Source organism: Siphateles boraxobius, unplaced genomic scaffold (assembly GCF_051911475.1).
Source record: "Siphateles boraxobius isolate OS27281-9 unplaced genomic scaffold, OSU_SipBor_1 24, whole genome shotgun sequence".
Lineage (NCBI taxonomy): Eukaryota > Metazoa > Chordata > Actinopteri > Cypriniformes > Leuciscidae > Siphateles > Siphateles boraxobius.
The window spans coordinates 11,299,752-11,325,815 of NW_027508855.1; the positions used below are offsets into that span (position 1 = coordinate 11,299,752).

The 26,064-nt window shown below is 34.4% G+C and overlaps 1 protein-coding gene across 1 annotated transcript in view; it reads left to right on the top strand.

Moving 5' to 3' along the window:
* aacs (acetoacetyl-CoA synthetase) overlaps positions 1-26,064 on the top strand; it is a 40,394-nt gene that overhangs the window by 11,466 nt on the left and 2,864 nt on the right. Inside the window, exons 6-17 of the mRNA XM_077241469.1 lie at positions 394-508; positions 645-726; positions 1,435-1,585; positions 4,066-4,146; positions 5,782-5,906; positions 18,454-18,518; positions 20,454-20,576; positions 23,106-23,219; positions 24,228-24,353; positions 24,877-24,946; positions 25,104-25,162; positions 25,840-26,042. Coding sequence (XP_077097584.1) covers positions 394-508; positions 645-726; positions 1,435-1,585; positions 4,066-4,146; positions 5,782-5,906; positions 18,454-18,518; positions 20,454-20,576; positions 23,106-23,219; positions 24,228-24,353; positions 24,877-24,946; positions 25,104-25,162; positions 25,840-26,042 — 1,314 coding nt within the window. The remainder of the gene's footprint in view (positions 1-393; positions 509-644; positions 727-1,434; positions 1,586-4,065; positions 4,147-5,781; positions 5,907-18,453; positions 18,519-20,453; positions 20,577-23,105; positions 23,220-24,227; positions 24,354-24,876; positions 24,947-25,103; positions 25,163-25,839; positions 26,043-26,064) is intronic.

Sequence of the window (26,064 nt, forward strand, 5' to 3'; positions counted from 1 at the left end):
CCTTCAGAAATCATTTTAATATGCTGATTTGGTGCTCAGAAAACATTTCTGATTATCTGTGTGATAATATTTTTCACGATTCTTTTGTAAATAGGAAGTTTAAAAGGACAGCATTTATTTGAAAATCTTTTATAACAATGCAGAAGTCTTTACTGTCACTTTTGATAAATTGAATGCATCCTTGCTAAATAAACATAATTTTTTTTTTTAAGAAAACAAATCTTACTGACCCCAAAAGTTTTTGAACAGTAGTGACTATATAGTGTATATAGAGCATATCATTTTTTTGTGATATACATTAATATATAAAGTTAAAAAAAAATGCAGCCTATTGTGTGTGTGAATCATTACTCCTGTGTTTTACCTGTCTTTCATGTCTCTTTTCCTCTTCAGGGAGTGCTAGACAGAATTTCTCAGATCCAGCCCAAGTTGATATTCTCAGTAGCAGCTGTTGTGTATAACGGCAAGCAGCACGACCATATGGAGAAACTCCACAATGTTGTTAAAGGTATAAAGCACACATTTCATCTCACGCACAGCTAGATTTTTCCCATCATGTTATCTTGTTGATATTTTTGCATGTCATTGAGCTTCATATAATTGCCCCCCCCCCCCCCCCCCCCCCCCCCCATCATCTCTCTCAGGTCTCCCTGACCTGAAGAAGGTTGTGGTCATTCCATACGTTCGCTCTCGACAAGAAACAGACCTCTCCAAGATTCCCAACAGGTCTGTGCATCTATGTGTGTGCTAACAATCACATTATACGTACAAGTTTTAATTTTAATCGGCAAGAATGCATTTCATTGATCAAAGTTATGACATAAAACTTTCTATTCATTAAAGAATCCTTAAAAGATGTATCAGTTAATATTAATATCATAAATATTAAGCAGCACAACTGTTTTTAATATTGATGATAATAATAAGAGATATTATTCCATAGCACCAAATCACCATATTAGAATTAATTTTGAAGGATCATGTGAGAATGAAGACTGGTGGAATGATGCAGAAAATTCATCTGTTGTGTTATTTAATATTAAAAAATAAATCTGATTTGGGTATATTCTATTTAACTTCTTTACTGTTATTTAACCCGTGGCTATGAAAATGGCACTATAACTGCTACTTCAAATTCACACATTTGTATGGAATCTAACTTAAGATGGCTGAATACCCTGTGAAGTCAGTTTTTCAGATAACCTTTGGGTGTTACATAACATAGCTCTTGTGTCTGAATCACTTTTGTGGCATTCCTCACTTATAAATCACTTTGTCTAAATCAAATTTTAAATGTTTGTTAGCCCTTGTTAAACTGAAGACTAGATCAATTCTAAATTTCTCTATGAAGTTCCATACAGTATATGGGTTTTATATTGTCTGGTTAGGATAGTCAGTCCTGAATCTTTGTCTCCTGTACTGTTTTTTTTTCAGTGTGTTCCTGGAGGACTTTTTGGCCACGGGTAAAGAAGGGGATCAGGACCCTCAGCTGGAGTTTGAGCAGCTGCCCTTCTCTCATCCTCTCTTCATCATGTACTCCTCTGGCACCACAGGAGCTCCTAAGTGTATGGTGCACTCTGCTGGGGTGAGTGTGTGTTGTGCACTGTGCGATGCCCCGAACATGACGTATAAAGAAAGAAAATACCGATTGCTAATATTTGTTTTGCAGGTATACAAATATCAAAAGCTGAATTATCAATTTACCATGTAAAAATTTTGCTTGGGGCAGTGTTGTTATTAACTAAAACTATTAAAGCTGGTTATCATTAATTGAAAAAAAGCTAAAATAAAATATAAATATCAGTCAGTTGCCATGCAGCATTTCTCATTTTTAGAATCTCATCAAGTACTGAAATTGCTAAATATAAATGTTAAAAAAAACTATAAAAATGTCAAGCATATAACAAAATTAATGAAACTTACATTTTAAATCAAAGCAAAATATAAAAATAAAAGCTAATTATATAATATAATAAATACTATAATATTATATAAATAAACTAAAATAACACTGATTTGATGGGACCAAATTAGTTTGTCTGGCCAGTGCGAGCCAGGGCTAACAATATCCCGGTCAGGGCCAATAGCCTCGGACCTCTAGCACCGAGGCAAAAATCAAGTTGCGTTTCCACTGTCGGACCAGAAGCGGCGCAGAGCTACCCTAAAACACGCCTCCATAGGATGACGTCACTCAACCTCACCATTTCACCAGCTGACTGAAAACTAGTTAGATCGCAAAATGAGCATGACTGAAACAAACTTAAGATTCCAGCATCGATATTTGACCAATGTTTACAATATTTTTTTTTTTTACAGTGACAGCAATTTATTAATTTGTGTCAGGAGTGCACATCAGTCATGCTGAATCAAACTGGTATTTACCGTTTCACATAAAAAGAGAACACATACCTATTCGAATGCACCTGCTTCCATTTATTTGCGATCCACAGGCTTAGAAAAATACTGATAAAATATGTTTATGTCACATTTCTTTAGAAAGAGTTAGCATTTCTATTCATTTTCCACAAAATTATGCTATCTAAGTAGGTTTGAACGATCTCTCCCGTCTCTGTATGCCTTCAGTCAGAGCCACAGAGGGAGCTCAAGGACAGAAAACACAAAGTTATGAGTTGTACGAGTTAACCGGAGTTCATGTTTTTTAATAAACTGTACTGTACTTTAACATACTGTATACTGTACATGCATATGCTTTAGTCCGGTATCAACAAAGGCACAGGGAAGAGATAGATGAAACATGAAACCAAATAAATACACGATTATAATCATATATGGTATGAGGGAACGCAAAGCTTCTTGGCGGAACGCAAAACATTTGCAAGAGAACGTAAAAGCATTGAAATATATTTTTTACCTCCCATCCCATATTTTTTTTTTATCACCATGTCCCTTTAGGGGCTCCGTGACCCTTCCACTTGGTCTGCTTCTTAGACTACTGAATCATTTCTCTAGGTTGTGATTTCTGTACATTAATGCCAACATCACATTAAAAAAACAGTTCCTTCCTAATGCATGTTGGTCACCACAAGCAAAATCTGTTGAATCAGCAACATAGACCACTAGATGGCAATAAGAGACCATATTAAAACCTCTATGACTCTATGAGCCAGATGGGATGAGCAATTATGTGCACCATTTCAATCCGTTCTGAATGCATTTCCTGTATAATCCCAACATTAGGGACACAGCAGCCCACATGGATGTAAATCGACCTTGGTTCCTGTACACATTCCCACAAATAAACAGGTTCCACAGAAACTTCATCTGAAAAGCAGTGCTTGATCTCTTTTTTTGTTTTGTGCTTCACAAACACTTTATATGTGCTTGGATGGTGTGTGTGTATAGCAATGTGTTTTTTTTTATTTTCACATCTTCACAGCTTTTCCCTTCAGCCTTTGCAGCGTTTGTGTCTGACGCCTCTCTTGCGTGTTAGACAATTAGAGCGCTGTGTCTATGAAAACACACAATCATACATGTGTACACATGCAGCCGTATCTTTTGCTCTTCTCGCTCTATGGATGATTAATATTCAGTTGCTTTTATGAAAACAGTACTTGTGCTAGGTTATGGCAATTAGATAATGAATGAACACACACATAATTAATGCTTTCACTAGGATACAGGTTAGGCGCATACTACAGGGTTTGTGATGTGATTTTTTATATTTTTTATTTTATTTTTTATAAATCCATGCAGTGTCGCTGATCCTTTAGTTTGGTAATTAGGTCGTTCCCTGCCAGCCAGAATACATATGAATGTATGACACCAGCACAAGAGAAAGAACTTGAGGAGAACGTGACATCCTGAAAAACAAACGCAATCCTCAACTAATGTTTTTGTTATGTCTCCTCTAATATTATAGATTTTTCTTAGCCATTTTTCCACCAACCTGTCTCAAGGTGATTTTTAGTGAACGTATGAAGTCATTTCCCCTCAGATTCACACAGATGTCCTAGCAGAGTAACCACAGGTGTGGTTCATCATGTTAACTATGAACATGTTCAACGCCCAGTTACCAGTCTGACCCTTTTGTTCTCCATTCCCCAGGGCACTCTCATCCAACATCTTAAAGAACACATTCTACATGGCAACATGACCTACAATGATGTCATCATATATTACACTACGGTATGTATGTTCGACCTTAGAGGCCGTAACTACACCGTCATGGGGGAAAACGGTACTCCAATGACGTCCATCAAAAGTAGCCGTGTATTCTAAATTGAATTTTTTTTTTGCAAGCGACATATACACTAAAAGAATCTTACTGACCCCATTCTTTTGTTAATGATTTTTAAAACCTCAATGCTCGCCAGTGTATATGATCAAAAATATGGTAAAACAGTAATATCGTGAAAGATTATTACAATTTAAAATAACTGTTTTCTATTTTAATACATTTTATAATGCATTTAATTTCTGTGAATTTTCAGTGCCATTTCTCCAGTAAAATATTCTAATTTGCTGATTTGGCTCGAAAGAAACATTTAATATTTTTGTGGAAACTCAGATACTTTTTTCAGGATTCTTTGATGAAAAGAAAGTTTAAAAAAAACAGCATTTGTTTAAAATTCTTTACTGTTTTTATTTTAATCTCTCTATCTATCTATCTATCTATCTATCTATCTATCTATCTATCTATCTATCTATCTATCTATTTCTCTCTCGCTCGCTCTCTCTCTCTCTCTCTCTCTCTCTCTCTCTCTATATATATATATATATATATATATATATATATATATTAGGGGTGTAACAATATATCGTGTCACAATATATATTGCAATACAAAAATGCAACAATATGTATCGTGAATAGTTCACCCAAAATAAAAATTACTGTGTGAGAAAAAAGTTTTTTGGAGTTTTAGTGTCAGTACTACATTAAACTAATATATAATGTTGAACATAATGTATAATAATGAAATGGGGGGATATTTGTGGGTCCTGATAATGCCAAATGTCTTTTTATCAGTAAAAAGTGGCCTACATTATTTTGAATATATCTAGTCAGTGAAAGAGTGCAAGCATATTTGTCTAAAAAAATTCTTTATTTTCAGCTTCAGAATCATGAATATTTTTATTCTGGTGTCTCTATTGTCCTGTGCATTGGGTTTACAGCAACGAGTCCAAGCCTATTCATTTACACCCACAATGTAATACCATATTTAGCATTTTAATCAACAGTTAATTTTTTGTTAACCTTTTATCATATGTCTTGGAGTATCACAATAATATCGTATCGTGAGTTCAGTATAGTGATATGTATCGACCCATGACATGAGGGCATCGTTACACCCCATTATAGATCTTGTATTAGTCTATGATTAATATTATTTTGTGCCACCCCCACAGCCTTGGTTATTACAATGAAGAAAGTAATCTCAGAGGCAGAGAACATTATTACATTTTGATGAAAGATTATGAACAAACTTTTTTCTTAAGAATATCGTACACTTATGAATCGTACACAGGAACAACAGGGTCATTAATTAATAAATCAGGTTAACATCCTACTCCATGATGTCTTTGTTAGGAAAATGTATTTTCTTTCCTCTGTGTCTTTTGTTTGCAAAATGAAGGTACACATAATTTTGAATATTTAGTGTGTGTGATATTCAAAGTAATATTTGAATTGAAATGGTCCATTTTGAACACTGTTTGTTAAACCTTGTGAAGTAGTTATGTTTATCTACAGAAACCTGGTCAAATACAAGACAGAAATTCTCTGACCCAATCTAAAAACAGCTTCTTTTTTTATGTGCAGACGGGCTGGATGATGTGGAACTGGCTTATGTCCTCTTTAGCTGTTGGGGCTTCTGTGGTCCTGTACGACGGCTCTCCTCTTATGCCCAGTGCCAATGTGCTCTGGGACCTCGTAGACCGTTTGGGGTAAGTGTGTGTGTGAGAGAGAAAGACACTCTAATGAAGGTGTCACAGTCAGTCGCTTCTGTCTGTCTTTTTCCTCATGCTCGTGCTGTAATTGGCCGAGGTGTGGCAGCGCTTATCACTAGCATCTGCTGTGCCCTTTGTGTAAATGACACCACATCACCACGGCAACCTGATTTAAAGAGACCGGTCTAATTGGCCACCTCTAATGTGGCATTGAGTTCCTTTCAGAGTTTAGCTGTTATTGATCAGAAAGGATCGAAGTGCAACAGACAATGGAGTTTCTTTGGATCACACCTTGTGTGTATCTGTGTGTGTGTGTGTGTGTGTGTGTGTGTGTGTGTGTGTGTGTGTGTGTGTGTGTGTGTGTGTGTGTGTGTGTGTGTGTGTGTGTGTGTGTGTGTGTGTGTGTGTGTGTTTGTGTGTGTGTGTGTGTTCATTTTCAGTCTTTCTTGGCTGCTGGTGAAAGCTTCTATTCTTAACTTTCATTGTCTCGCCTTTTCCCAAGAGCGAGAAAATAGACTTTTTTTTCCCCAGCAGATTTTAGGAAAGAATAGGTACCCATTTTTTATTACTCACCAGACCCATGTGTTCTGCTTGAATCACTTCAGAGACATTCATTTTTAAATATTTTAATTAGGCCTGTCAATTGATTAAAAATAAAAATGTAATGCACTACCATTCAATAGTTTGGGGTTTAAGATTTTTTCAAGGAAGTGACACTGTAGACAATTATGTTTAAAAAAGTACATTGTTGCATTTAAAAAAAAAATTAATAAATGCTGCTCTTTTATACTTATCAAAGAATCCTGAAAAGATATGACTACCATAGTTTTCACAAAAATATTAATATAAATGTTTTCAACATTGAGAATAAGAAATGTTTCTTGATCACCAAATCAGCATATTAGAAAAATTCAGCTTTGCCATCACAGGAAAAAAAAATACATTTTAAAATATATTAAAATAGAAAACTGGTATTTCAAATTGTAATTATATTTCAAATATTTCTGTTTACTGTATGTTTAAACCGTGATCAGGTAAACCTTGGTGATCAGAAGAAACTCCTTACAGACTTTTAAACGCAAGTATACAGGATTTAATGAAATTAATTGCAAAAAGACCTTAAATAAAGAGAAATTTTAAAGACAACATTGTGGTAAACAAGTAAAGTATTTCTATAGACATTACAAAAAATTACTTTAGAGGTCAGTTGTTTTTTATAATGTTTTTTTAAATTGTTCCATAAGCCTATCACAGTACTGGTCCACAGCAATTTATTTCGCAATTGAGTCGGTTAGTGAAGTCAGTCTGAATGTTCATGCATGACGCATTCTCCCATTCACTCGGTACAATTTTTTAAGTGATGGTCTATGTACATGTTTGTCTTTGGCCATTTCTCTACTTTTAAAGTATGTCTTAAAGCCCCCATGTTCAGTTCCATGCAGTTGCACTCTGTCTTACTGTTCTGAATGCAACAATGCGTCCTGCGTGATCTGATTCTGTGCAGTCTGTTTTTGGTAAATGTGATTTGGCGAGGCGTGTTGCCTGTAGTAGCAGCTGAGCTTCGAGCTTGAATTGCTTTAATCACAAGAATATTTCTTAATGTGGAATTTACTTATGGGTCAGGTGGCATGCTTAAATAGTGTTTTTTTTCTCACATTATTTTAATTCATATTATTATTTAAATGAATGTGTTAAATGAATTGTCCTAATTTTGAAAAGTAGCTCTGGTTTGTATCTGAGAACTGTTATGCAAGTTATTCCTCTAGGCTTTATAGGGTTTATTAAGAGTTCAATATGATGATAAAAAGAAGATTAGAGGATATGGTGTTGTTCAGTATAGATCAACAATACAAAACTGGTATGCACATCTCAAACACCCAGATTGGGCTCAGGTGCAGGACAACAAAGTAACATAACCAAAAAAAAGAACTGTGAAGTCCACACTGAAAATAGCTGCTCCAAATAAATGTATTTATAGCACAACGTTTAAACCATCAGGCACAATACCAATGTAGAATAAAGTCAACTTTAAATAGAAGCAGGTAATCCCCTTAATTGGGCCCACATAATAAAAACATGTGACACATAATCCAAGTAATGTGACAAAAAAGAAAATGAAATAATAGCAATATCAAAAATATAACAAGATCTATATTACTGATTTTAAAAAAAAAAAAGGATATGAATATGAAGAAATGTCTCAATCACTATAAAAAAGGCTTAATATCAAAGTCCTCATTCAACCCTGATGGTGACCAAGTATTTAAGGTATAAATCCAAAAACATTCCCTCTTTAATAATTTCTTCTCATAATCTCCTCCTCTTGAGTTTTTTTTTGTTGATATATTGTAAAACACTGATGTTATGACCTACTTGTCTAAAATGAGACGCTATAGGACTGCGCATATCTCCGGTCCTAATATTACTGTGATGTTCGCTAATACGAGTACGCAATGGTCTGGACGTTTTACCAACATATGCAAGACCACAAGGGCAACGAATGAGATAAATCACATGAGTAAAAGCACAGGTATTATTACCACGTATCGGAATATTGCGGCCAGTGCGTGGATGACTAAAGGAATTGCGCTTATGTGTAAAGTCACACTGGACGCAGTTGACGCACCTGTAATTGCCTGGAGGAAGAGTTGGAATAGCTTGTTTTACACGTGAAGGAAATTCAGATTTTACAATCAAGTCGTGAAGATTGTTTTGACGTTTAAAAACCAATTTCGGACCATTTTCAGTGGATTGTTGAGAGTAAGATTCATCTGTGCTACAAACTCTACGTACACGCTTAAATAGACAATTTTGTTTTTCCTTCTTTTAAACTTCAAATTGAAGCACTTTACGAGCAGAATAAAGTGTTTTATAGACCGGCCATTTTTAGGTAGGAATATGGCCGGTCTATAAAACACTTTATTTCGTTTGTAAATTGCTTATTTAAAAACTAGTAACACAGCAAAAGTTTGGTACACCTAAAAATGGAAACTACAAGATCTCAAGCTTGATACTTTAGTTTTTTAGTCTTTTTCAAATAATTTGCAGATCGTAGTTAATACCCATTCATACCCTTGTAGTGTGCAGACTTCTGAGACACGTACTGACACGTCGTGCTGTAGGTGCCACGACAGATTTCAACTTTGTTTTAAGACTTTGGTCATCTAGTTAAGTTGGCTTGTGAAAGCCAACTTACTGAAATCCTATTTAAACTTATTATTATTCTTTTTCTTCTTCTTTTTCTTAACCAAAATTTTCTGACTGCTACTCCTCCTAGAGCTTTAACTCTACAAACTCCAAACTCGGGTCAGACCTTCAGACTGTTCTGACTTAGTGTGCTATATCTTTTCAGACTGATTTGACTTTCAGATTTCTTAAAAATTAATATTAAAAATCATAAAAAGCCCATTGACTTTCATTGCAACAGTTCAAATTGAGCCAAGGCTACGGTGGCCCAGCAGTGTACAACACAAAAACTCAAATCTAAACTCCCTGAAGCCCAAGACTCAATTAAACTACCATTCTATATGTACTAATGAACTTATCTATCTATCTATCTATCTATCTATCTATCTATCTATCTATCTATCTATCTATCTATCTATCTATCTATCTATCTATCTATCTATCTATCTATCCATCTATCCATCTATCCATCTATCTATCCATCTATCTATCCATCTATCTATCCATCTATCTATCCATCTATCTATCCATCTATCCATCCATCTATCCATCTATCTATCTATCTATCCATCTATCCATCCATCTATCCATCTATCTATCCATCTATCTATCCATCTATCTATCTCTTTCTATCTATCTATCTATCTATCTATCTATCTATCTATCTATCTATCTATCTATCTATCTAATCTATCTTTCTTTCTTACTAACTAATCTATCTTTCTTTCTTTCTTTCTAACTAATCTTTCTTCTTTCTTTCTTTATTTCTTTCTTTCTTTCTTTCTAACTAATCTTTCTTCTTTCTTTCTTTCTTTCTAACTAATCTTTCTTCTTTCTTTCTTTCTTTCTAACTAATCTTTCTTCTTTCTTTCTAACTAATCTTTCTTCTTTCTTTCTGTCTTTCTTTCTTTCTAACTAATATTTCTTTTTTCTTTTTTTCTTACTAACTAATCTATCTTTCTTTCTTTCTAACTAATCTTTCTTCTTTCTTTCTTTCTTTCTAACTAATCTTTCTTCTTTCTTTCTTTCTTTCTTTCTTTCTAACTAATATTTCTTCTTTCTTTCTTTCTAACTAATATTTCTTCTTTCTAACTAATCTTTCTTCTTTCTTTCTAACTAATCTTTCTTTCTTTCTAACTAATCTTTCTTTCTTTCTAACTAATCTTTCTTCTTTCTTTCTTTCTTTCTTTCTTTCTTTCTTTCTAACTAATCTTTCTTCTTTCTTTCTTTCTTTCTAACTAATCTTTCTTCTTTCTTTCTTTGTTTCTTTCTTTCTTTTTCTTTCTTTCTTTCTAACTAATCTTTCTTCTTTCTTTCTTTCTTTCTTTCTAACTAATCTTTCTTCTTTCTTTCTTTCTTTCTAACTAATCTTTCTTTCTTTCTTTCTTTCTAACTAATCTTTCTTTCTTTCTTTCTTTCTTTCTTTCTAACTAATCTTTCTTCTTTCTTTCTAACTAATCTTTCTTCTTTCTTTCTAACTAATCTTTCTTCTTTCTTTCTTTCTTTCTTTCTAACTAATCTTTCTTCTTTCTTTCTTTCTTTCTTTCTTTCTTTCTTTCTTTCTTTCTTTCTTACTAATCTTTCTTCTTTCTTTCTTTCTTTCTAACTAATCTTTCTTCTTTCTTTCTTTCTTTCTAACTAATCTTTCTTTTTTCTTTCTTTCTTTCTTTCTTTCTTTCTTTCTTTCTTTCTTTCTTTCTTTCTTTCTTTCTTTCTTTCTTTCTAACTAATATTTCTTCTTTCTTTCTTTCTAACTAATATTTCTTCTTTCTAACTAATCTTTCTTCTTTCTTTCTAACTAATCTTTCTTTCTTTCTAACTAATCTTTCTTCTTTCTTTCTAACTAATCTTTCTTTCTTTCTAACTAATCTTTCTTTCTTTCTAACTAATCTTTCTTCTTTCTTTCTTTCTTTCTTTCTAACTAATCTTTCTTCTTTCTTTCTTTCTTTCTAACTAATCTTTCTTCTTTCTTTCTTTCTTTCTTTCTTTCTTTCTTTTTCTTTCTTTCTTTCTAACTAATCTTTCTTCTTTCTTTCTTTCTAACTAATCTTTCTTCTTTCTTTCTTTCTTTCTAACTAATCTTTCTTTCTTTCTTTCTTTCTAACTAATCTTTCTTTCTTTCTTTCTTACTAATCTTTCTTCTTTCTTTCTAACTAATCTTTCTTCTTTATTTCTAACTAATCTTTCTTCTTTCTTTCTTTCTTTCTTTCTTTCTTCTTTCTTTCTTTCTTTCTTTCTTTCTTTCTTTCTTTCTTACTAATCTTTCTTCTTTCTTTCTTTCTTTCTTTCTAACTAATCTTTCTTCTTTCTTTCTTTCTTTCTAACTAATCTTTCTTTTTTCTTTCTTTCTTTCTTTCTTTCTTTCTTTCTTTCTTTCTTTCTAACTAATCTTTCTTGTTTCTTTCTTTCTTTCTTTCTTTCTTTTTCTTTCTTTCTTTCTAACTAATCTTTCTTCTTTCTTTCTTTCTTTCTAACTAATCTTTCTTCTTTCTTTCTTTCTTTCTTTCTTTCTTTCTTTCTAACTATTCTTTCTTCTTTCTTTCTTTCTTTCTTTCTTTCTAACTAATCTTTCTTCTTTCTTTCTAACTAATCTTTCTTTCTTTCTTTCTAACTAATCTTTCTTCTTTCTTTCTTTCTAACTAATCTTTCTTCTTTCTTTCTTTCTTTCTTTCTTTCTTTCTAACTAATCTTTCTTCTTTCTTTCTTTCTTTCTAACTAATCTTTCTTCTTTCTTTCTTTCTTTCTAACTAATCTTTCTTCTTTCTTTCTTTCTTTCTTTCTTTCTTTCTTTCTTTCTTTCTTTCTTTCTTTCTGTTTCTTTCTTTCTTTTTCTTTCTTTCTAACTAATCTTTCTTCTTTCTTTCTTTCTTTCTTTCTTTCTAACTAATCTTTCTTCTTTCTTTCTTTCTTTCTAACTAATCTTTCTTCTTTCTTTCTTTCTTTCTTTCTTTCTAACTAATCTTTCTTTCTTTCTTTCTAACTAATCTTTCTTCTTTCTTTCTTTCTAACTAATCTTTCTTCTTTCTTTCTTTCTTTCTTTCTTTCTTTCTTTCTTTCTTTCTTTCTTTCTTTCTTTCTTTCTTTCTTTCTTTCTTTCTTTCTTTCTTTCTTTCTTTCTTTCTTTCTTTCTTTCTAACTAATCTTTCTTCTTTCTAACTAATCTTTCTTCTTTCTTTCTAACTAATCTTTCTTTCTTTCTTTCTAACTAATCTTTCTTCTTTCTTTCTTTCTAACTAATCTTTCTTCTTTCTTTCTTTCTTTCTTTCTTTCTAACTAATCTTTCTTCTTTCTTTCTTTCTTTCTAACTAATCTTTCTTCTTTCTTTCTTTCTTTCTAACTAATCTTTCTTCTTTCTTTCTTTCTTTCTTTCTTTCTTTCTTTCTTTCTTTCTTTCTTTCTGTTTCTTTCTTTCTTTTTCTTTCTTTCTAACTAATCTTTCTTCTTTCTTTCTTTCTTTCTTTCTTTCTAACTAATCTTTCTTCTTTCTTTCTTTCTTTCTAACTAATCTTTCTTCCTTCTTTCTTTCTTTCTTTCTTTCTAACTAATCTTTCTTTCTTTCTTTCTAACTAATCTTTCTTCTTTCTTTCTTTCTAACTAATCTTTCTTCTTTCTTTCTTTCTTTCTTTCTTTCTTTCTTTCTTTCTTTCTTTCTTTCTTTCTTTCTAACTAATCTTTCTTCTTTCTTTCTAACTAATCTTTCTTCTTTCTTTCTTTCTTTCTTTCTTTCTTTCTTTCTTTCTTTCTAACTAATCTTTCTTCTTTCTTTCTTTCTTTCTTTCTTTCTTTCTTTTTCTTTCTTTCTTTCTAACTAATCTTTCTTCTTTCTTTCTTTCTTTCTAACTAATCTTTCTTCTTTCTTTCTTTCTAACTATTCTTTCTTTCTTTCTTTCTTTCTTTCTTTCTTTCTAACTAATCTTTCTTTCTAACTAATTCTTTCTTTCTTTCTTTCTTTCTAACTAATCTTCTTTCTTTCTTTCTTTCTTTCTTTCTTTCTTTTTCTTTCTTTCTTTTTCTTTCTTTCTTTCTAACTAATCTTTCTTCTTTCTTTCTTTCTTTCTAACTAATCTTTCTTCTTTCTTTCTTTCTTTCTAACTAATCTTTCTTCTTTCTTTCTTTCTAACTAAACTTTCTTTCTTTCTTTCTTACTAAACTTTCTTCTTTCTTTCTTTCTAACTAATCTTTCTTCTTTCTTTCTTTCTTTCTTTCTTTCTTTCTTTCTAACTAATCTTTCTTCTTTCTTTCTAACTAATCTTTCTTCTTTCTTTCTAACTAATCTTTCTTCTTTCTTTCTTTCTTTCTTTCTTTCTAACTAATCTTTCTTCTTTCTTTCTTTCTTTTTCTTTCTTTCTTCTTTCTTACTTTCTAACTAATCTTTCTTCTTTCTTTCTTTCTAGCTAATCTTTCTTCTTTCTTTCTAACTAATCTTTCTTCTTTCTTTCTTTCTTTCTTTCTTTCTAACTAATCTTTCTTCTTTCTTTCTTTCTTTCTTTCTAACTCATCTTTCTTTCTTTCTTTCTTTCTTTTTCTTTCTTTCTTTCTAACTAATCTTTCTTCTTAAACTTCTTCAAACTTATTGGTCCAAACTTTCACAAGCCAACTTAAAGTTTGTCTCGACGAACTTTTTCTAGTCTTTAATTGTGTTCACTATCCAGATGAGGGAGCAGTAATGAGCAAAAGCAAATAAAGTTGTAAGAGAGCAAGGCATTGAGGAACTGGAGCAAAAAATAAATAAATAGAAAAACATCAAAATGTCTCCCCACTTTCACCATGCACTGTTTCATCTTTATTTTTTAACTCTATGTTTCTTATTTTCCCTGTTCTCTGCAATTCGGTATAAAAACAATCGCAAGCTCTTCCTCTATGCTGTCTTTTTTTATATTGACAAGAAACACCTCTCCTGTTGTTTTAAGTAAGTTTGTGAGGGAATGTATTCTGGGAACACCACTTCAGTCCAGGTCTGTGATCAGTTGTGTAGTGTATTTTTAGAATGAATTTGTAGACATTTGCCTTTGTGATACAAATCAATTAACAGACTGAATCAACCCATCTACCCCTCTTCTGCAGACAAGCTAGAACTCTCCCTGATGTCCACCACATGATGAATAAAACATGTTCTCTCTTTTGTCCCTCTATGTTTAGTTGTACAAATATACTGATCCTGGATTAGCTTTTATCTTCTGCTGGTCCCCCTTCAGATTAATTATGTTTAATGTTTACAAATGATCAATATTCAATCAGAGGGCAGATGTGGTGTCCATGTAGATGAAGGAAAATGTGTCAGGGAAACCTCTTCTGGACAAAGGGCCATTGTGAAACTTGGTCATGCTAGACAACTCTTTCTTTGTCCCATATTGTCACTGTTGGTAAATAAATGTTATTTTTGTTTCCTTAACTGTGCTGGTGTAACCCCTTTTATGTTGTTGTCAATATCAACATCAGGGGTGCCAAATCCTGATCCTGAAGGTCAACCTTCCTGCAGAGTTTAGCTCCTACACATCATGCCTGGAAGTTCCTAGTGATCCTAAAGAGCACGGCTGTATCCGAAATCACTCCCATACCCTTTAATATTTACACTATTTGTGGGGACAGCCATTTGTAGTGGTGTCCGAAGCCATAGTGGACGTTATAGAGTACACTCATTCAATCCCATAATGCACCTCAATAACGAGTGTACAACTGATGTAAACTCAACGGCTAGAGAATACCCATAATGCACTGCGATTGACGTGTCGAACAAATTCCCGCGTCCTGCCAGAAGATGGCGCCTGCAGCTGAATCATCCATCCATCCATCCATTTTCCAAACCGCTGGTCCAATGTGGGTATAGAATAATATCATCAGGTATCATTGATTATAAAATTGTTTAATTAAGGTTTATACATGCTAGTTTCCGTGACAGAGTTCAAGATAAATATTTTCATTACTACTGGAGCTGCCAGTTTGCTAAGTTTCAAATGATTTAATAAACAGCAAGCACAAACTATACAAAAGCGGCAGCCTTTCCGGTGAACTCAGTTTCCGAATTCGCACACTCATTTTCATTCACTCCTTCAAGGGGTCTATATTAGTGGAGTAATGTGGGGATTAGTGAATGAGGGTATAGGGGACAATTTTCAGGTCTGCTTTATCAGGGCTAGAGCTGGGGTGTCCAATCCTGCTCCTGGCGGGCCACTTTCCTGCAGAGTTTAGCTCCAAAAACACCTACCTGGAAGTTCCTAGTGATCCTAAAAACCTTGATTAGCTAGTTCAGTTGTTAATTGACCCTTCGCAGGGAGTTTGATTGACAGGCGATCTGACCAATCATAATCCGCCAACTCCGCCATTTTTGTTCGACAAAACAGTCAGGAGAGTTAGTAGATTAACGCTGGAGGATTTGAACTTGAAAAACAGTGTACTGCTGTCTTTCCGTGGTTAAAACAACATTCCTTCTTATGTTCTTTCATGTTTATTTGATGCTTTAAATTAACTAGAAGGAAGAGATGATCAGTTCACAAGCAGCTTTAAGAGGCTCTACAGCGATCTGTCACAACACATTAAAGAGCCACAAAATGGTATTTATTGTTTAAATTTCTTAAAAAATGACCAAATTTGAAAGTTGAGACTTTGTTTCATATCAAAAATAACCTGGTCTGTCCTGTCTGCCAGCACGTTGTCAGTGTCCTCTTTGCGCTGAGATGTATTTTTCACTGTGTGAGAACGTGGTGTGTGACGTGAGAGTGGCGTGGCTTGTCGGACATAGCAACAGTAACTAAAGGAGACGGGTCTTTGCAAACGATTAATTGGGGCAAGAGCTAAACTGTTGAAAGTTGGCTATCCAGGATCATCATTGGACACCCCAATATACACCAATGCAGTGCTGGAGACCAGTGTCCTGCAGACTTTAATTTCAACAGTAATTTGCAAGTAATTATGTACATCTTGATGAGATTGTACACCTTGATAAGTGTTTGTTTATAGTTGGAACTAAAGGCTGCTGGACACGGCCCTCCTGGATTTGAGTTGTAGAGGTCTGCACCATTAAGCTGGGGCCGGGCCATTACACAATTGGGGGTTTGTCCGGGACCCGAATTGAGCTGGTTTTAAAGTGAAGACTGAGCTTATTACAATCCAGATAACAAAATGTATGCATCACTACTCATTTCGGGCCAGTGGAATTTGTTTCCATAACTTTCACAAAACATGGCCACGTTAAGTTAAAGCAGGGGTGTTTAATCCAGCTTTTGGAGGTCCACTGTCGTAGACTCTGCAGGACAGTGGCCCATCAGGACCGAGTTTAGACACCCCTGAGTGCCGTTTCTCAAGGTTTCATTGGTGATAGCTGATGGATCTCCCCTTTGAACCTCCCACCTGTTGGTTAAAAGCCCAGATCTTTCACCAATAAGCCAAGTATCTAGTCAGTAGTACCAGGCTAAGATTTGGTCTACACATATATTGTGATGGGAGTCTAAATTATATTTGCTTATATTAATATTTTTCTTCTTGAGGACAAAACTCCAACAAAGCCAGTTTGCATGCTTGACTCATTTACCGGTTGTAATTTTCCATGCGCAGATGGGGCCAAAATTATGTTCAAGTAGCCATGGCTTGTAAGAAATTAACTGTCTGAATAATTAGACGAGCTTGACTGCTTGAATGTTAGAAAAATTAAAAATCCCGTCATAAATTTAGTGGATGGACTATGTAGTAAATCAGAGGTTCATGATGTCATAAACGAAAGGAACACATCAGTGGTTGGTCGTATCATTAGATTGGCACTGTCAAGTTTTCCATTTTTTCCCCCCGCCTGACTGATATCTTGCTTGTGAAATCACGTTCTATTTCATTTTGTATCGAATGCTCTTCCTACATCCTAAATGACCCATTACTAACCAGGCCTTGCCAGCTGCCACCAATCACACACAAGCAGGACGTTTTCATGACACCTATCTACACAGCGGATGTCTCTTTTTGGAAACTATAGAGAGAGAAAAACAGAGAATGACAAATAAGTTTAGATGGATACTTAATTACATTTATGTGTAGCTTCTGATATTTTGCTCATTATTTGTACAGGTTTTGCCCTTAAGTCTGCTTATAATGTTTTTTAAGACAAACAAAGGTTAGTTTTATCTGACTATATTCCACACGGGTTCTCAGACCCTTAAATTAAGTCCCTCTGTTTTGAATGGATAACCTCTTTGAATGTAAAAGGAGTAGTTGCTGTATACTTAAAGGGATGGTTCACCCAAAATTAATATTAAGTCAACGTTTACTCACCCTTTTGTTTTAGTGTCGAATGCCCTTCTTTCTTTCATGGGCCACTAAAGGAGGATTAAAAAAAATTGTAATTTAACAAACCAAATGTCCAATTCGCGATTGTCCATATGAAACTGTGGATTTTCAGATGTGGGCGTGGGCAGACCAGTGTGGGTATATGGATGAATGGAAATTCTAGGTAACACTGTATTTTAAGGTGACGTAGTTACACGTTACTACATGTACTTACTATAGTAATAACTTCTAATAAATGATATGAATTAAAATACATTAATATACATTTATTTATAAATTATAATCAATTAAATCATAATAAATTATGCATAATTGCAAATAACTAACCCTAACTGTAACTCTATAGTAAGTACATGTAGTTCATTTATATCACTTAGTACTTGATTTCCATTACACTAGCGTAGTTGTTGGAATGGAAACAAGCTTTTGGAGCTGTACAATGTGAACATTAGTGTACATTGACCCCCTTTTTTAAATCTAATACTTCGGTTAGACTTATTTTTTGAGGTTACAATTGTGCTTCGATTGCATTTAGGAATGGGCTGGCAGTTTCATGTATTATACAGCCTGTATAGTAGTAAGTTTGTTTTACTGTAATTCTGCTGTAAACAGTGAAACTCTGTGCTAGACAAATGGAGATTACACTAACACAACCATGTTGACAGCATTTAAGCTTATCTGTGCTCTTCAGATATTACGCTGCCATGACCTCCACCTCTGATTTCTGACCGTGAGTGATTCCATCAAGAGATAGCTGACCGAGGCCACTGCAGGTCAACAGGCCATTTAGATCAATTCCACCTCATTGACACTGAAAGTGTTCTCCTCTTTGTTCTAAACCAGGGAGATCTAGATTGCTGTGGTTTTCATGTTTGTCTGAGATATGGCCTAGTGCAGTGATTTACCAACCAGCGGTACACATATCTCACGTTCTTTAAGGACATTGCCCCTTATTGTACCTCCTAACTTACAGTTTTGTTTTGCAAACTGTAAGAAAGCCATTTTTATCTTTAGTTTATACATTCAAAATATACACCATATTGTTAACATCAAATTTTTTTTCCATTATATTTTTGTGTGCTGACAGAATCACGATTTTTGGGACTGGAGCAAAATGGCTGTCTGTTTTGGAGGAGAGAAATCTGAAACCAGGTGAGCTGCTGAATGGTTGTCATCTCTTTTGTTTTTCAATATCCACAATGTGACTCTCCTTCCAGGACTCCCTCTGAAAGGGGCCTTCCTGGTAAAGTAAAGGATGAGTAAATAAGGTTGTCACTATACACTATTTCAGTTGTCATTACCAATACCAGTTTTTTTTCGTATTTCTTAATATCAATTTTGAGACCGCAGCAAAATTAATATGTTGTTGAACACTTCCCTTTATGTAAAGTTTAATATAAATATAAAATATCTTAATATTAATATTAAAATTAACAAAATAAAATAAAAAGTTACACGTAGCTGTCAAATATTTCTCAATTAAACTTTACTTCAAGGTTTTTAGCCAATAATATTGTTTGATACATTTTAATGATATAATAAACTAATGCAAAGTCATATTTTTTTTTGACACATCAGTTTTTTTTGTCTTGCCTTTTTACATTTACAAACCTACATTTAAGTGTGCACAGAATAAAGGCTGTTCCCCACTTTCCCAGCAGTCTCTAGATGCTATTGGTTCATTCACTAAATCGTGTATGTGTGCATGTGAATATTCAATAATAATGAGACAAAATGAAATTGAATTAAAATGCAAATTACAGTGGAAGACGGGGTTTATCCGTAATGTCTGTCATGAGAGCAATTTAAAAAAAAAAAAAAACTTGAAAATGAATGAAGCTCGAAAACTAGAAATGAAAATCGACCCCATTTTGTCAGGATACACGGCTACTTATGAATGTCTATCAATGGAAAAAGATTTAGTTGCGCCCATGCTAACTAGCCAAAACTTGACCCCTTAGACACAACTAAATAAATAACTTGTGCTGTGAAAACTAAATAAATTTAAGTAATATTAAATTAAATTATATTAAATCAAAACAAATAAATATTACAAATCAGTTCATTAAAAAATATATTTTAACAGTCCAATTAAATATCAAAAATAAAAACAAATCATGCCTTACAATGTTTCCTGCTAAATATTGTGGTTTGCTACATCACGGAATTAAATTTATGTCGTCTTTGAAGCTCTTGGTGTGTTTGAGGAGTTGGGGGATTTATTTGTTTTGCATGTGTATGGTTCAGAGGACTGTGTGTGTTGGAGGTCAGAGACGTGCTTCCTGGCCCTCTGCTGCTCTCTTTGGCTGCTTGACATTTCAGAGCGACACCTGTTAGCCTATGGGGTGTGGCACTACCTCTGATAACCAGGAGAGGCCCTCTCTACACAGGACCCCAGACGGGTGGCCTGGCATGTCGCCTGCATACATTTCAGCACAGTTTAATGTGGTTCATAATTCTGATCACTCTGAGCCATACCCATCTGCCTCCATACTAAAATCCATCTAAATAAATTATACTTCAGGACTTTATGATTTCAGAACTGTGATAGTTTTATCCAACTGTGATAGTTTTATTCTCATATATTTTTATTTTTATTTTTTATTCTTATAATTTGTAGTATTATGTTTCATGTTGTATTTGTATATGTCCACTGGAAGCCTCAGTACCAAAACAAATTCCTTGTGTGTGCAAGCACACTTGGCAATAAAGCTCTTTCTGATTCTGATTCTGATTCTGAAATCGGAGCATATTATAAACGTTTTACTTTATATATATATATATATATATATATATATATATATATATATATATATATATATATATATATATATATATATATATAATTAAAAATGTTTATGAGGTTGTATAAATATATGTATGGTTATTCTATATATCTACTGTTAGTAGTTATGGAATGAAAATGTAGGGACTCAATCTGAATTTAAATATTCGTGCCCAATTATTGTGGATGTTCTTTTGATGCTTTGCAATGTGTAATATTTCAGTAAATGCAACATTTAGTTAACATTGTGATTTGTTTATTCTTTTCACTAATACATTTTGTTGTACTCTGTCCATTTGTAGCCAACACACACAACCTGCAGACGCTTCACACACTCCTGTCTACAGGATCTCCACTGAAGCCTCAGAGCTACGAGTACGTGTACAGCTGTATTAAGAACAATGTGCTGCTGGGATCCATATCAGGTGGGCTCTTGTTTCTTTCCCTCTTTTATTTTATTTCATTGCATTGCATTTTCTCCTTCATTCCTTAAATTACCTGGGTTTCCCCTCCCTTACATTTCCCTTTTCCTTTACCTGCTTTTCACCTTTATTTATTTATTTCCTTCCTTCCTTCACTTTTACCCTCTTTTCTGCATTTGTCATGCTTCCCCCTTCCTTCTACCTGCCTTTCCCTTTCCTCCCTTACTTCATTTTCTGCATTCCTTTTATTTCCTTCATTTGTTTTCCTGCCTTTCTCTCTTTCTTTCTTTCTTTTTTATTTTTCCCCCATCCTATCCTATCCTGATCGGCCCATTCTTCACTTACCCTAATCATCAGCACTCCAGCTCTTATTGATAGTAGTGTGTGTGTGTGTGTGTGTGTGTGTGTGTGTGTGTGTGTGTGTGTGTGTGTGTGTGTGTGTGTGTGTGTGTTCACAGTGTGATCTCATGCCTGCAGGGCCCTGTGGAAACAAATTAGCATCAGCGTTAACAGCTGTGGTGGACTGCTGATTTTGTGTGCATGAGTGTGTGTTTGTGACTGGGGTCTCGCAGCATGTTTCTCTCACACACCACCTGTGCCTAGTTTTTCCCTGCGGTTTCACCGCAGAGCTTTGCTCTTATGGCAGGTCAGCGGCAGCCTGCTACAGTCATGTTATTCAGATTTAACCTTTCAGAGCTATTTGTTATTTAACTTCTTGTGTACAGTGCTTGTTCCTGATAATTCTTATTAGATATGAAGTTGCTGCTATGATATTTTTAGTCTTTGCTTTCCATTCCTTGATGCTGATTGGTCATTAGCCACTTTGCATTTACGATAAAACATTACTGTACATCAGTGAACAGAAGTTGAAGTGTTAATGGTTTCCATGGTAAATGTTTGCAAGATTTTAGTCAAACTTATTAAAAAAAAGTAAAAAATATGACCCAATATGTGATTCTGAAACACTTGTATAGGCGATGTAATCTTATTATCTTAAATAAGTGATTTTGATGCATTCAGAAGAAATGTTTGCGCATGTCTACCATGAAGGCTTTTTGATTTGCCATTTGGCTCATATTTGATGCATGACAGCAATCTCATTGAATTCTGACATGTTTGCAGAGCACATGAGCCTCATAATATTTCAGAAAAAGCCTTTGACTGACGTTTCTTGACTCCTGAGGTTTTTGAAATGTCAGGCTACATAAGATGCCTGCTGGAAAACAGCAGCTCAGATACACAATGCTCGTCTTCAGTCCTGATATATTGATAAGATATTCGCTTTGTCCAGGTTCAGGGCTTCTCCTTCCTCCCCTTAGATATGTGACTTCTGCCAACCCGAGGCAGATTTGACCTTGACCCCAATGTCAGGCAGAGCATATGTGACAGGGCTTGTTTCCTGCTGCTCCTGTCACAGTGCCAGCCAGACTCCTGAGTGCAGAGGGGCAGCTGGCAGGAAACTTGAGCACTTTCAGCCACCCAGAATCACCTGAATCCAATAGACCCCCCAATATCAGCCACCATCTGTCACATACACACATAAACACACATACATGTATTGTCCCAGCAACCTTTCTCTGTTTTTTTTATTTCTCTCCTATTTTCTGTCTCTTTTATAATCTGACTTTACAATCATTACATTTGTCAATTACTGAGACCCATTTTCATCTACAGAGATGTCTGTTTGACATCTCCTCTCCATTTTCCTTCACGAAACCTCATTATTTTGAAATATTGATTGTCTCGCTTTTTCTTTTGGCTTGCAATATCAATTTGCAAATATCTCTCTCTCTCTCTCTCTCTCTCTCTCTCTCTCTCTCTCTCTCTCTCTCTCTCTCCACTTTTCTCTGTGCTGGCATTATTATGACTGAGCATCTGAGCTGCTCACACATGTTGTCTTTATGTTGGGTGACTCATTAAATATAGGCCTAAACTTACTCTACAGAAATACGAGAATGCAAACGCTTCTAGCTACACAAGCATACGTTTGTGTGTCATTGAGTTTCAAAATGTGTCCATGCAATTCATAACACAAGTAAATTGCTTGCTACTGGAACATTTTTTATTTAAATGTTGTTCATTTTGTAATGTCGCTACTTTTATGTAGTTACTTACCAACACTTTTTTTGGCTACCAAAACAAGCTTTTTTTAGTATCATGTGGACCAGTTTCATTCTTAAAGAAAGACCTGAGGTTGTTGGACCAAACAGATATTCAAGCACCTTTGTTTAGCTTGTTCCTTTTGTTCATGTTTGATAAACAAATCAATAAGGAAGGGCTGCAGTATAGGAACTGCGATCTATAGATAAATGAAGGCAGGAGAACAAAGCTACCAGAAAACTATGCCAACAAGTTTGCATTAATGAAAACATCCATCAGTTCCCTGCTTTGAAGTGTCTTTCCTATATTATGGAACAAGGGAAGATCTGTTTGTCTTTGCGAGAATTTCAAACCAAACCTACGAGATTTTCTTGCCTTGAACATGTTGACCACCTTTAAAACTGTATATTAACATCTTTAGTGTTTCCTCAGGTGGCACAGACATCATTTCATGCTTCATGGGTCAAAATATGACGGTGCCTGTTTACAGAGGAGAAATTCAGGCCCGAAATCTGGGCATGGCTGTGGAGTCCTGGAGCTGTGAAGGTGAGATAAAGCTCATGTTTATCTCTGATTTTATGCTCTAAACTATATATATATATCCACTTTAATGACTGTCTGTCATTAATAATACATCAAAGAACAAAAGACAGAGAAAATCAATCACTGCTCTTGACTGAATAACTTTTGTAGCTTTAATGAGGATTAATCTATATTTAAATGATCATTTATGCAGTGAAGACTGTATAGTATTTGGTAACTTAATTCAATGACTGTATATTTCCTACCTGTTGGATCAAATATTTAAAAAAAAATATACTGTCTTTATGTTGTTTCTACATTAATTTGGAGATAAAGGGTGAAATTATTGCAATGTAAAAATATATGAAAAACTTTAATGTTAGGAGCGATTAATTACAGAAATCTGCAATAAATTTTTTGTCGGTTGACAGCACTAATATAAATATGCTCAACACACATATACATATAATGTATGTATACTGTAAGTATATGTTTGTATATGTATATGTGTGTTGAGCATATTTATATTAGTGCTGTCAACCGACAAAAAATGTATTGCAAATTTCTGTAATTAATCGCTCCTAACATTAAAGTTTTTAATATAGAAGGATTTCTGAAGGATCATGTGACACTGAAGACATGAGTAATGGCAGCTCAAAATTTTGCTTTGCCATCACAGGAATAAATTACATTTTAATATATTAAAATAGAGAACAGTAGATAATGTAGATATATTGTATAAATAATATATATATATTGTATAAAAATGTTATATAAAGCAAATATATATTTACAATGTCACCTACAATAATGCCAATGAACTACATCAACTGGGAAAATAATTGTGATTAATCTCTGTTGTCTCAGATCAACAAACCTCTTAAGATGTATTTGTGATTTAAAAAACAGTAAACCCCGTTTAGGGGGTTTACCTTCCGTACTTTGTGTTTTGCCTAAAGTTAACACTTAACCATGGTAAAAACACTGCCTTTGTATCTTCAATAATGCTGTTATGTTTGGTGTGTTTTTCAGGTAAGCCTGTTTGGGGAGAGAGTGGTGAACTGGTGTGTTTGAAGCCCATCCCGTGCCAGCCGACTCACTTCTGGAACGACGAGAATGGCAGCAAATACCACAAAGCCTACTTTTCCACCTTCCCAGGTAACCCTTCACATGACATCACTCTATATCTGTTTCAAAACCTAGTGAGCAGCCTCTATAGACAGCAATTTTAGGCATCAGTCCAGATTGCATAGCTTCAATCATTCACTCCGCTACCTTCCTTCAAAGATCTTGAGTTGAGAAGTGGTCACAGGGAAGTGCGTTTTCTGACTGATTTAGAAAACAAACAAGTCGTCGCTTTGATTTAGGAAACAAACGTGCTACTTCAGCTTGTTCAGAAGAGGCTGCAGCTTTTCCGCTGTATTGATTAAATGATTTCTGAGGGCAAAAGGGAGAAAAAAGAACCTGACAGCTTTTGTTAGCACAGGAAAAATCTACTTCAAGCCTTATTGCTGACAGTTTGGAGAAGTAAAGGCCAATCAGGGCAGTTCAGCTTAATTAGCGTTTCAGGCCGCCAGCGGTCAGACATCTCTGCTTAGATGCACTATAGATGCTTATTTCTCTAGCTATTTGTTCATCCTTCTCTATATGTTTATTTGTGTCTCTGTACCTCCTCATTCAGGATTCTGGGCCCATGGCGATTACTGTAAGATAAATCCAAAAACGGGAGGAGTCGTCATGCTGGGGAGAAGGTAAGTTTCACTTTGTTTTGCAGATTTTGATAATCTTCTCTAGATTCTGCTTAGATTTGTATAATATTGCCTGTGTTGTTGTACGGTGATTCTCTGAGATTGGTTATGCTCCTAAATTATATACTAAAAAGCATTATTGTTTTGTTTGTATTTTCAGTGATGGAACTTTAAATCCTAATGGTGTTCGGTTTGGGAGCTCAGAAATTTATAACATTGGTGAGAAATAAACGTTACACTTGTACACAATTAGTAGACTTAATTTGAGCTGGTTTGGACCAGACCAAATTCACAAGTCATTTTAACTACAGTAGATTATTGTATATGAAGTATGTTGACATCCACCAAGCCCTTTTTTCAAAATAGCCAGTATATTGGTACCATAATGGTTATAAGTTCATATATGCTACCGTTCAAAAGTTTGAGGTCAGTATGTACTTTTCTGTTTTTGGAAGATGTCTTATTCTTATCAAGGTTGCATTTATTACAGGATTTATTTGAAATGGAAATAATCTGATCACATTTTAACACTTTTGATAATTTAATGCTCTCTTGCTGAAAGTGGCAATTTCTTAAAAAAAAAAAAAACTTTTAAACAGTAGTGTACATTAATGTTTTTGTAATGTATTGGTCAATGTCAGATGACATTGGTCGATATTAAATATTTACAAGAGGTTTAATAAAACCGTAATCGTTAGCAAATCTCAAAATAAGTATTGTACATTATATTGTTGTGATGCCAAATTCACAACTCTCAAAGATTTTTTTAAATCTACCTTTTATCGATTATCAGCAGCCATAACATGAAAATAATTATCGCATATATAATTATTTAGAATGTGCTAACATCATAGTTAGACAGTGTTAAAACCCTTGTTATGCCTCTCTTCTTCCAGTGGAAGCCTTCGAGGAAGTGTCCGACAGTCTTTGTGTCCCTCAGTACAACAGTGACGGAGAAGAGAGGGTGATTCTGTTCTTAAAGATGGGACCCAATAAGACCTTCAGTCAAGAGCTGGTGGCGAAGATCCGCCGCGCTATCAGAATAGCTCTCTCTGCCCGACATGTCCCAGCATTGATCCTGGAAACCAAAGACATCCCGGTAAGCACAATTGCACTTTTCT